The 11419-nt window shown below is 36.6% G+C and overlaps 1 protein-coding gene across 2 annotated transcripts in view; it reads left to right on the forward strand.

Moving 5' to 3' along the window:
- Sntg1 (syntrophin gamma 1) overlaps positions 1–11419 on the forward strand; it is a 910195-nt gene that overhangs the window by 674940 nt on the left and 223836 nt on the right. For both annotated transcript variants that reach the window (XM_008850594.1, XM_008850595.1), the window contains exon 12: positions 1250–1379. In XM_008850594.1, the coding sequence (XP_008848816.1) occupies positions 1250–1379 (130 nt within the window). The remainder of the gene's footprint in view (positions 1–1249; positions 1380–11419) is intronic.

The following is an 11419-nucleotide window of genomic DNA, read 5'->3' on the forward strand; positions in this document are numbered from 1 at the left end:
TTTTTATTGTAAGAAGTTCAAAAGCACTTTTCTTCAAACAGACAAGAAGAGCTTTACTTCTTAAAAGCATGTAATGCATTTTTAACAGAAAATTTTAAAATGTTTATTGAACATTTTGTCTTGAATAGAAAGTGCTGCATCAGACTTAAGAAGCAATCTTTCTAAAACTCTAAACAGTTTAAATGCAGAGTGTCTTGGATTTCAAGGGCATTATCCGGTGTTCAGTTCTGAGACTGCTTCTGGTCTGGAGAGAAGAGAGAGGGATGGGGCCTAATCATGACCCTGAGCCAAATATATGCTCCATGGAATATTCCCTCATTTCAGGAGCTAAATAATATCTAATATCCTTGTAAATCTCATAGAGCCTGGACAAACTTTCAGAAAGAACATATGCAGTTTACACCGTGTTCACATACTTGCCTGCAGAAATTTCCCATTACTTCACTGCTGGTGGGTTTAAATGTAGTTTGTAAATTTTCTGAAGTGTACTATGTTCACAACAAAGTAATTCTCCAGGCCAGGGAGTTGGAAAACTCTTACCACTCTGGGATTGGATCTGCTCAAAAGCATTAGCTTCTTTCTAAACATTGCAAGAACTCATAGAACCAAATGAGCAAATCACTTTGTGGGAGCATTTAAGGCTTCTATCACACTTTCATAAACAAATTTGAATAGTAAAATTTAATTTTACAGAAAATAGTTATTTACATTTATATTTTTTCATTATTGACACAAATTAAGAACAGTCAGTAGAAACCGATTGTTCCCACCCGTCTTTTACGTTGAGTATAGATAACTGACATCTACAGCTCTGGAAAGTCAAGTGAGTTTTTTAAAATGTCATGCTTAATGTTTGTTTGTGTTTGTGATCTTTCTAAGTAAGTCAGAAAACTCAATGACAAATGTTGAGTGGGGATGACGGCAGGCAGTTTCATAGTCTGAGAATGTGTGGCACTGTAGGAGAGGGCGGCCCCCGAGGTTTCCCACGTTGCCTTCCATTACATGCCACATTTTTATAGCTCACAAGTTTCCTGTGTTTATCTGAATTTAAGGATAGTACCTATTTATTTGGAATTATATGATATCTGGGTCTGGTTTCTTGTTCCATTTAAAAACAGATAAATTCATAAAGGGAAGTTAATCAAATTCAAAAATGAAAGCTGAAGGAAGAACTGTTCAACAGGTATGTATGAACTACAAATAGCTAACTGACATGGTATTTGGTCTGGTTTTTCTGGTGCACCTGCAGGCAAAATGCCTTTCAAGTTGTTGCTGTGGATGGAGTCTGCAGTGGGATTCTTCAGTGCCTCTCTGCTGAAGACTGCATGGACTGGCTACAAGCAATAGCAGCTAACATTTCAAACCTCACAAAGCACAATGTAAGTACTGATTCAAGGGATAAACACAGGGCTAGTGAGCCTTTCAACCTTAGTGGGTTTATTCAGTGTCATTTAACTTTACTTTATCTCCTTGGTGTCCCTCCAACTTTATACTCTTCATGAAAGCTCTTCTGGAACACAGAAAAAATATCCTTACCCTTAGTGTTTCAAAAGGACTTACCAGTCTGGGAATACACTCACACATGGGTTTCTTTAAGCCAATACCATAAGCATCGACGTTAATTAAGTAAATATAAGTAAATATAAAAGTAATTTGTATATATTTAACTAAAAGTATTCTAGGCAAAGAGATACTGAATTTCAAGAAAATTCTATTGATTTGTCTTGGCCAGTTTTAGAGCTACAGTGGGAGTGTTTGAATGGGATGAAGGCTCAGGAGAAAGTCATTGACACTAGACTGAAGTTTCTCATAAAACTCTGCTGGCCCAAGCACAGTCAGGAGACATCATAAAGGGATTCAAGGGCTGTACCCTGGAGACAGGTCTCTGTCATTAGAAAAAGCTTTGAAATGTTTCTGCCCCATTCTTTTTTCTTACCTCATCCCCATGTGTTTTGGTTACCACTATCCTTTCATTATTATTATTCTATAATAATTTACCCTCACTCCTCCATATTAATTCTTAAAATATATTCCAACAAAATGTAACAATCCATAAACCAGGTGTAAGGAAGTGTGTGAAGTGCTCAGTGACTGATAAACATGGGGACTGGGTTTGAGCCCCAGAAGCCATGTTAAAAAACATAGTCCAGCACTAGGAGGCAGAGACAGGCAGCTCACTAGGATTCACTGATCATCTAGCTTTGCTCACTTGGTGAGATCCTGGCCAGTAATAGACACTGGACATCTAAGGAAGGACATGTGTAGTTGTCCTCTAGCATCTCTCTATACATGTGTACACTTTCACAGGCTAGCATACACGCTCGGACACACAGAAACACATGCACGCAATGAACCTTATGAACATCACTTTATTTGTTGTCGAAGCGCTGTTTTATATCATTCCATTTCAGAAAAAAGAAACACCTGACCTGATCCATGCCTTTGTGTTACCAACCTTGGCCACAGCTATTTTACACTACGTTACAGCACTGAAGAAAACCTCAGGGAATCTCAGAAGTTGGGCTCAGTGGTCAGGCAGAACATTTAAGTCTCACCTACTCATTGGAAACCTGTTCTCAAGCAAATGCCCTTCCAGTCTTGAATATCTGCACAGATTTTGCTTTGGTATTTAAAACAATTGTGGTAAATATATCTCTCTTAAAATAACACAAGCAACAGCTGTTAAAGCCAACTGTTTTGTATTCATGCTGCTTTTTAAATATTTTGAGAACCAGATTATACATGAAGCTGAGTTCCACTGTGGTGCTAATACAGACAGAGGGAGGATTCACAATGTCTGAACAGATACAAATACATTAAGTCTTCCCAGGAAAAAGGGAAAGGCCTGGAAAAGGCATGTTTGGCTTAATCAAGAGTGACCCCCATGTTTCCACCAATCTTTGTTCCTCTGGTGGTGCTCTGCTAAAGCTGAGGTATCGAGGAGCCCACTTCCCCTTCCCTATATCCTACACTTTGTGGCTAATGCCTGTGAGAATTTTGATTTCCGCTTCATCACATCCACAGTGAGAGTGTCATATAAGTGATTGGTTCTTGAGAAAAAAATGTATTTTTCAAAAAGAACAGAATGTCAATCTTTAAGTCATAAGTTTTTCCTCATACCCAGATTCACATTTCCTTATACCTAAGAAACTATGAATGTGCTTATGAAAACTGTTTCTTTGGCACGGTTAGAATGACATGCGCCAACTCCTGAGCATTTGTACATTTAAGACTGGAGAAGAAACTTGGGAGTGAAGGTGAAAATCCATTGCTATGTAGGAATCTGAGGAAGGAGCAGCTTTACTGCTTAGTTCATCCTGTGATAGGAGCTCATCATGAAACTTGGAAAGCAGACACCATCCTTGTCCTCTTGCTTAGTTTCTTTTCTGTTGTGATAAAACACTCTGACGACAAGCAAGTTGGGGAGGAAAGGGTTTATTTGGCCTTTTGTCCAGGTCACAGTGCATCACTGAGTGAAGTCAGGGCAGAGACGTGAGCGGGAGCTTGAAGCAGAATCATGGAGGACCTTTCATTGCTGGCTTGCTCAAGCTCATCCTTCAGCAGCTTCCTTATGTGGCAGAAGACACCTACCAAGGGACTGGTGCTTCCAACAGTGTGTTTAAGCCTCCTCAATCGATTAGCAATCAGGGTAGTTCTCTCAGACATGCTCCAGGCTAGTGTGACCTGGGAACACACTCATTTGAGACTCCCTTCTCAGGTGCTGCTAGGTTGTGTCAGGTTGAAGATAACTAGGATGCTCTAGCCCTTCTTAACTTGACACACAAACACAAAAAATTTAAACCACAACTTTTCAAATCCTTGTGTCCAAATCTTACTTAATATCGTAATATAAAACATTACAGTGCAACTTTAAAAGACCCACAGTATTTTTTAAAAGTCCAATAATTTGAAAGTTCAAACTCTCTTTAAAAATCCCCCATCTCTCACTGTGAGCCCTTACTGTGTAGACTTCTGGTTCTGTAAGGATGGTCAGTCCCCTTTCTCTGGCTCTGCCACCCACAGCATACACAGCTTGTAGGCTCAGACTGGCTCCACATCAGATTCCAGTGTCCTCGGCAGAGTCTCACATGTTGCATCACCATTGTAGCTGAGGCTGCACATTCACTAACGGCCTCTCTTGGCCTCCCCACAGGGACTCTAAACATACTACACAGTTATAAACCTCAGCTGCTTTCCCTGACTCATTCATGCCTTCAAAAACCAGTACCACCTGGGTAACTATACTATCAAATATTATTTATCAATTATTGCTGTAAGCTGCAAATGCAGCCCATCCCTCTTGGACCATCTCTGTGCCCTGACTCTGATAAAATACTTTTCTAATGTCATGAGGAATTAACGAGGATTTCACTCTGTTGTGTTGATCACTTTATTAATTGTAGTTGATCCTTAAGCCCCAGCTGATCAGTCCTTTATTGTTCCTAGGAACCCCATAAGTATTCACTTTAATGTGCTAATCTCTTGTTAATCACAGCTCATTCATTGGCCTCAGGTGATCAACATACACAGATTCTCAATTTAAATTTTCACACAAATACCCAAAGCAGGGTCTTTGCTTCCCACTGAGACCTCACAAGTCCTGCCTCCAGTGTCCATGTTTCTCTCAACCTTCTTATCTCCAAAGAACGAAAGAACAGACCCTTAAGCACTGATCACTCAAGGGCCACTTTCTCCCCAAAGTTCCAAATGCTTCCACTATCCTCCATCAAAAGGATCTAAAGATATGTAAAGCCACAGAGTCAGGTACATCAGAGCAACTTGCAGCTTCTCTGGCACCATTTTTCAAATATTTTCTTCTTATTGCTAAGGTAAATTTTGGAGGAAAGTGCTCATTCATTTGAAGCATCCAGGTCATAGCCCTTCACTGAGGGAAATCAGAGCAGGAGCTCCAGCAAGAGCTTGAAACAGAAGCCAGGGCTGAGCTCTATTCCTGGATTGATTGCTGTGGCTCATGATTGGCTGGCTTTCTAAAGCACAGGGCCAGCTTCCCAGGGAATGGCACTTTCCATAATGTCCTGGGCCATTGGAGGTCAACTAACAATCAAGAAAATCCCCCAAAGACATGGCCACAGGAAAGTCTGAACTGGGAAATCCCTCAATTTTGATTGCTTTCTCCAGTGTCTTTAGGCTATGCCAAGTTGGCAGTTAATGATAACTACAACACTGTGTTTTAATCTGGTTGTGATGATCATGTTATAATATAGCTTACCTATTTGTTCTCTCATCTTTTTATAAGTTCCTTTAATTTCATGTCCTTTTCTTGTAATCAGTTCTCATAAAGAAGTATTTGTAATTACAATATACTCTGATATATAAAGCACTACATAACTTGAAATATAGCAATGGAGAAGGAGAAAGTCACACACCCTTCAGAGAAAATATGGTAAAAAATGATGTTTAAGTCTAGTTCTATTAAATTTTCTTATTGGTAAGAGATGTTAGAAATAATGTAGTGTAGAAATATTTAGAAGTTATTGTTATTGTTATTATTTACCTTATATCTTCTCATTATGCTGATGGGATAAATGACTTAAATAATTTATGTGGTTTAATAGATACAAAAGAAAATACCGGAATCAGTATACAGGAAAATTCCACACAAGATATTATGAGACATTTAAATAAATTTGAAAAAATGCAAATACATAATAAATTATAACTGTGTTACAAAACACTTCAAATGATATAAAACATACTTGCATATGCATAAACATTAGACAAAAGTGAAAGACACTACATATTACTAAAGCACATACTGCATTGAGAAGATTTAGTAATTGTAAGTCTATGTGTGCTGAGCTGTTGGACTTCCAATTTCATAACAAAAGACTAATGTACATAAAAGAACAGATAACTCCTGAGAAAATCATAATGGTAATTTCAGTGTCCCACTCTCTTTATAAGCTAGCTCATCTAAACTAGAAATCCACAACAAAACTCATCATAATTAAGCATTACCATGGATCAAATACATTTAACAAAAATGTACAGAATGTGCTATTCAACAGTCATGGAATATACACTTAGCATCACAGGAGCCTTCCCTAAAATAGACTGCATCATAAGCCAAAAGCTATCCCTAACAAACACAGAATGATCAAGTCTTTCCTAACACCTTATCACATCTTTAGAATAAATCTAGAAATCAGTGGCAAGGGAAACCATAAAATCTAACTACTAGAGCCTAAACAATCTACACTTGAAGGATTAGTGGATTAGTGAAGAAAACAGAAAGTAAAGTTTCTATAAAATAGAGAGGAAAGGAATAATATCAAGTAACAACAGAAAAAAAAATTAAAAAGAAAACGCTACAATAATTTCCCCGTTGAACGTTGAAGCCAAAATTCTCAATGAAATACAACATATTAAAAAGATTATTCATCATGATAAAGTCAATTTTGTTCCAGGGATGTAAATGTGGCTCAATATATACAAATAGATTAATATGATTCAGCACATACTTAAGTATAGAAATTATATGATAATCCAAATAAATTAGAAAATTGCTTTTTCAGAGTTTGACATCTTTTTGTAATAAATTCAATAAGGAATAGGTGTAACACACATCTCCATACTAAAGTCTGCATATGACAAACCCATATCCAACATAATACTAAAGGATGAAATCAGAGCATATCCTCTAAAATCAGGTGCAAGATAAGGTATAACTCAATTTTTAATCAATGTAGTTTTACATAGAGTGAATAAGCTAGAGAAAGAAAGAAAAAGGATACAAATTAGAAAGGTCAAATCTCACATATGTTGACCTTGTACTTAATAGACTCTAGGTCTCTACCAGAATATCCTTAGATCTGGTAAAAAAAAAATTTTCAAGAAAAAATTTCAAGAAAAAATTCTGATACTTTCAAGAAAGTATCAGAATACGCATCAATGCACAACACATAAAACTCAGTAGGTTTTGTATATGTCAGTAATGAATTTCTGAGAAAGCAGTAAGAAAAAAGAATAATCTCATTCAAATAGTCTCAAAAAAGGTGCAAAGTGATAAATCTAGGAGAGGATTGTACAATGAAACCTTGAAAACATTGAAGAATATTGGCAATATTGATATTATGAAAATATTACCAAAAGCAGCCTATAGATTGAATGAACCCCCATCAAAATTCCAATGGCATTCTTTCCACAACTAGAAGAAATCATTTCACAATTCACAAGGGAGCATTAAACACTCCAAATTGCTAATGAAATCCTAAGTAGAACAGTGCTAGAGGTACTGCAACATCTGACTCCATATTATAATAAAAGCATCATCAGAAACAGCAAGCTGAAAACACAAAGCAGACATATAGACCCATCAAATTTCCTAGAGGACCCAGAAATAAAGTCACACAGCTATAACCACGTACAGTTTGATAACGGTGTGAAAGGCAGAAAAAAATTCCTCTTCAGCAAATGATGCTGGATATCTATATTTCATATGTAGAAGAATTAAAGTCTATTCTTCCTTCTCTCTGCACAAAAAATCAATTCAATAAGAATCAAAAATTTAATATAACACCAAATCCTTAAAACTGATAGAAGAAAAGATAGCAAAAAGTTCAAGATATAACCATAGGTAAGGACCTTCTGAAATGGACCCCAGTACCATGATAAATATCCCCAAATTGGCAAATGGAATTGTGTGAAATTTCGATGCTCGTGTACAACAATGGGAAAAAAACAACAGAATGAAGAAATCGACTGCAGAATGGATACAAATCTTTGCCAACTGCACCTGTCATGGAATTAATACCTAGAACCTCTAATGAACTAAAAAATTGAACACATTGAACAAATCATCCTGTCAATAAATGGACAAATTCATTAAACAATTTTCCAAAAGAAGAAGTGAAATAGCCTATAAATACTTGAAAAATCTTAAACAAACATAAAATTGCAAATTAAAAGATCTTCGAGAGTCCATCTCACTCCAGTCAGAATGGTTATAAATAAAACAAATGCAAGCAGATGCTGGTAAAGACAGGGGAAAAGATGAGCTTTGTACACTGATGGGTGGATTCCAAACAACTGCAGCCACTGTGGAGATCACTTGGTATGAAAATCTCGTAATCTAGTTTGTTTCTCAAAAAACTAAAAGTAGGACTACTATATGATTAAGTTGTACCACTCCTGGAAATACACTTATATATAATGTAGGACCCTGTGTCAGAAAAACATAGAAAAAAACTTGCTTGAAATGTTAATTGCTACACTATTAATAGTAGCTGATATATGTAAGCAGCCTAGTTTCCCATGTAATATGTGCCCATCAGCAGACACATGAATAAAGAAAATGTTTTTAGACAGAATGAAATTCTATTTAGCTATAAAGAAGAATGAAATTGTCATTTACTGGAAATTTGGGCAAACTGGAAATTATCATATCAAGCACAATAAACCCTACTCAGGTAGAAGATTTTTCAAATAGATGAGATTTGCCTATGTGAAATAGATAGATAAATAGATAGATAGATAGATAGATAGATAGATAGATGATAGTTTGGAGTTTTTATTGTGTAAGAGTATTTGTCATTAGATAGATATGATAGACAGATAGATGATAGAAGATAGATAGGTAGATAGATAGATATAGATAGATAGATGATAGATAGATAGATAGATAGATAGATGATAGAGAGATAGAGTAAAAGAATATAGAAGTGTAAGTGGGTATCATGAATGGGAAGGAAGTTGCTTAAAATGAGGGGGAGAGGAGAATAACATCTTTTGGGGGTAAAACAGGAGACCAGCAAGGGACGAGGGTAGTGGAGAGAGTGTGAAAGTGCAATGGTGTGTGGAAACCTCATCATCAAACTCATTGTTTTGTTCACTAACTACAAAAGTTAATGTAAAATATTGGTCTTATTTTCATGAGTCTAACTCCATTCCTGTTGGAATATCTGTGCTCCCCTCAATGCTGTATGTGTCCTAAGTCTCAAATCCTGTGAATATGCTCCTCTCCATGTCAAATGAGAATTAAGGTTACAGATGCAATTCATATTAATACTCAGTTGACATATATATGGGTTATAATATATATATATATATATATATATATATATCTATTTAGAGAAAAAGTAAAGAAACTTGAAGCGCAGTGTTTTGAATTTCTTTACTTTTTCTCTAGGTTTCCCTTCCTCTCCCCACCATGCAGCGGCTACTCTGCCACCTGTCTGACCTCCACACAGGCTCTAAACCAGCGTGGTTTCATGGCTTTTTTCTTTTCTCCTCTTCGTTCTCCTCCTCAAGGCAGCTGCTGATTTATGGCTTCCTGCCTGCCTTGAAGATTTTTCTTTAAATTCTAATAAAATTGTCCTAGAACTTAAAAAAGAATTGCTCATCAAGACCAAGTTGGTTTCATTCCAGCAATGCAGGGATGGTTCGAAATATATAAATCATTAAATGTAATTAATCACATAAATAGACCCAGAGACACAAATCACATGCTAATCTTAGTAACCCCCTCCCAAAAAAAACAGTGGACAGGAGGAAACAGTTCCATTCCCGGAAGGCACCACCAGGGTGATCTGCGTGTGTTCCCCTAATCCCTCATACACTTCTAACTTGTATAATAATGTGTCTGAAAAATAATAATTCTTTTAAAATCTTTCTTCTTCATATAACTGAAGAAACCAAGCATAGAAAACTTAAATGTTGTAAATGAATGTCCCAAAATAATCAGAATATTAATACCTGTATCTGATTGCAAATGAGGACAGCTTTGAGAGTGTTTATAATGGGCAACAACCTTTTGTAAAGAACATATTGTAGTGTCGTTTCCTGAATCCTTCCCATTGGAAGTGTACAGGAGGTTAGCCAGCCCCATCTCCCATGGAATTAAAGAAACATTTCCTACAAAGATGCCCTTCAGACAGGTCTCTGCTCTGAATTCTGCAAGTGGCAGAAAGTTCTGCTTTGCGTTTAGTATTTGAGCCATGGACAGCTCTACATTGCAGAATACATTCTTATAGTCAATAAAAATCCCTGTCTTGTAGCTTTTATGATGTGTATCCATTCTATCTTAAGAAGAACAATGATTTAACTTCCTCTTGAACTTCTAGTTACTTAGATACATAGAGCTAAGTACCATATGCTGTCGTCTGCTTGTTTCTCTTCAATAGAACCATCATTAACTCCTTGCTGCCCCCAACTGTCAGTTGGTTATTTTAATTTTCCTGCCTTTCTCCTTGAACATAGAAGCTCTTCCAAATAGAAAATTGATGATATGTTTAAGTCTCTGTTATTCTCATTCATCAACTTGACTATCTTAATAATTCAGTATTTTCCTGACATACATCTACTGATTATGTGATATTTCTATAAATTAAATATTGAAAGTTCTCAAAGATTTTGCATTTTGTTAGGATGACTAATCAAGGATCATGTTTTCGAGTTAACTAATACTATGTGTCATAGCTGCAATACTGAATAGAATTTAAATTTTGGTTATTTATTTTATATTTAAACCAAAATTTGAGACAGAAAATCTTGTTCTTGTACTGGTTACACCAATTGCAAAACATGTTGAGACCAGCTTCCCACTAAAGAGCTTATCAGAAGCCAGCCTCAGTTTCTTTTCTTTTGTTTTCTTTATTGATTTTGGGGGAAATTTTATAAACTATATTTTTGTAGGGACCCAGGTATGCTTTGTTCACCGGGAAAGCTTGCTTTCATGATGGCGATATGGATGGGAACAGAGTTCCGGACTCTGGGCCTTGTTTTTTCCTTTATAACAAACAGTTTATTGAAAAAATTGAAGTTTTTATACATTACAAAGAACTCGTAGTCACACAGGGTTTGGCAGTTACATACAAAGATTTAGGGCACAATTAGACAGGAAACAGGACATATAGCTTTTTGTAGTTAGTGCCAGCTAGGGGCTGTTTGTAAAGCAGAATGCTTAAACATTTACCAGTGCCTATCTGGTAATTTATTGGCAATAATATTTTTTCTTAGGGCTAGAAGAATAGTAAACTTTTAGCTTTTAGCCAAGGAGTGAACCTTTAACCTGCCTATTCTTTCAGCTAGTGATACCTGAGTTATCTGTTCTAGACAAGGAGGTGAGCTAAGGGCTGTTGACCAAGATTCTTTCCCTCGGAGCAAGGAGCTTAAACTTTGGACCCGTACACTTTTCTTTTGCTAGCGCTGCAGTGCTCTGCAAGACAGGGATATCAGAGCTGCTGTTCTCAGTGCCTCTCTCTTTAGAAGAGAACATAGCCTGGACTTCAAAGTTTTAGGCTCATCTCGCCCTAGGGCCTGCCATTCTGGTTTCCTACATGTTTTGATCATATTTAGATCTTCTTCCCTATACACACCCCTTTACTGCTCAATTATATATGATTACAGATAGATATATGACAGATAGATAGATGATAGATGATAGATGATAGATGATAGA

Source organism: Nannospalax galili, unplaced genomic scaffold (genome assembly GCF_000622305.1).
Source record: "Nannospalax galili isolate Female #2095 unplaced genomic scaffold, S.galili_v1.0 scaffold745, whole genome shotgun sequence".
In the NCBI taxonomy this organism is placed as follows: domain Eukaryota; kingdom Metazoa; phylum Chordata; class Mammalia; order Rodentia; family Spalacidae; genus Nannospalax; species Nannospalax galili.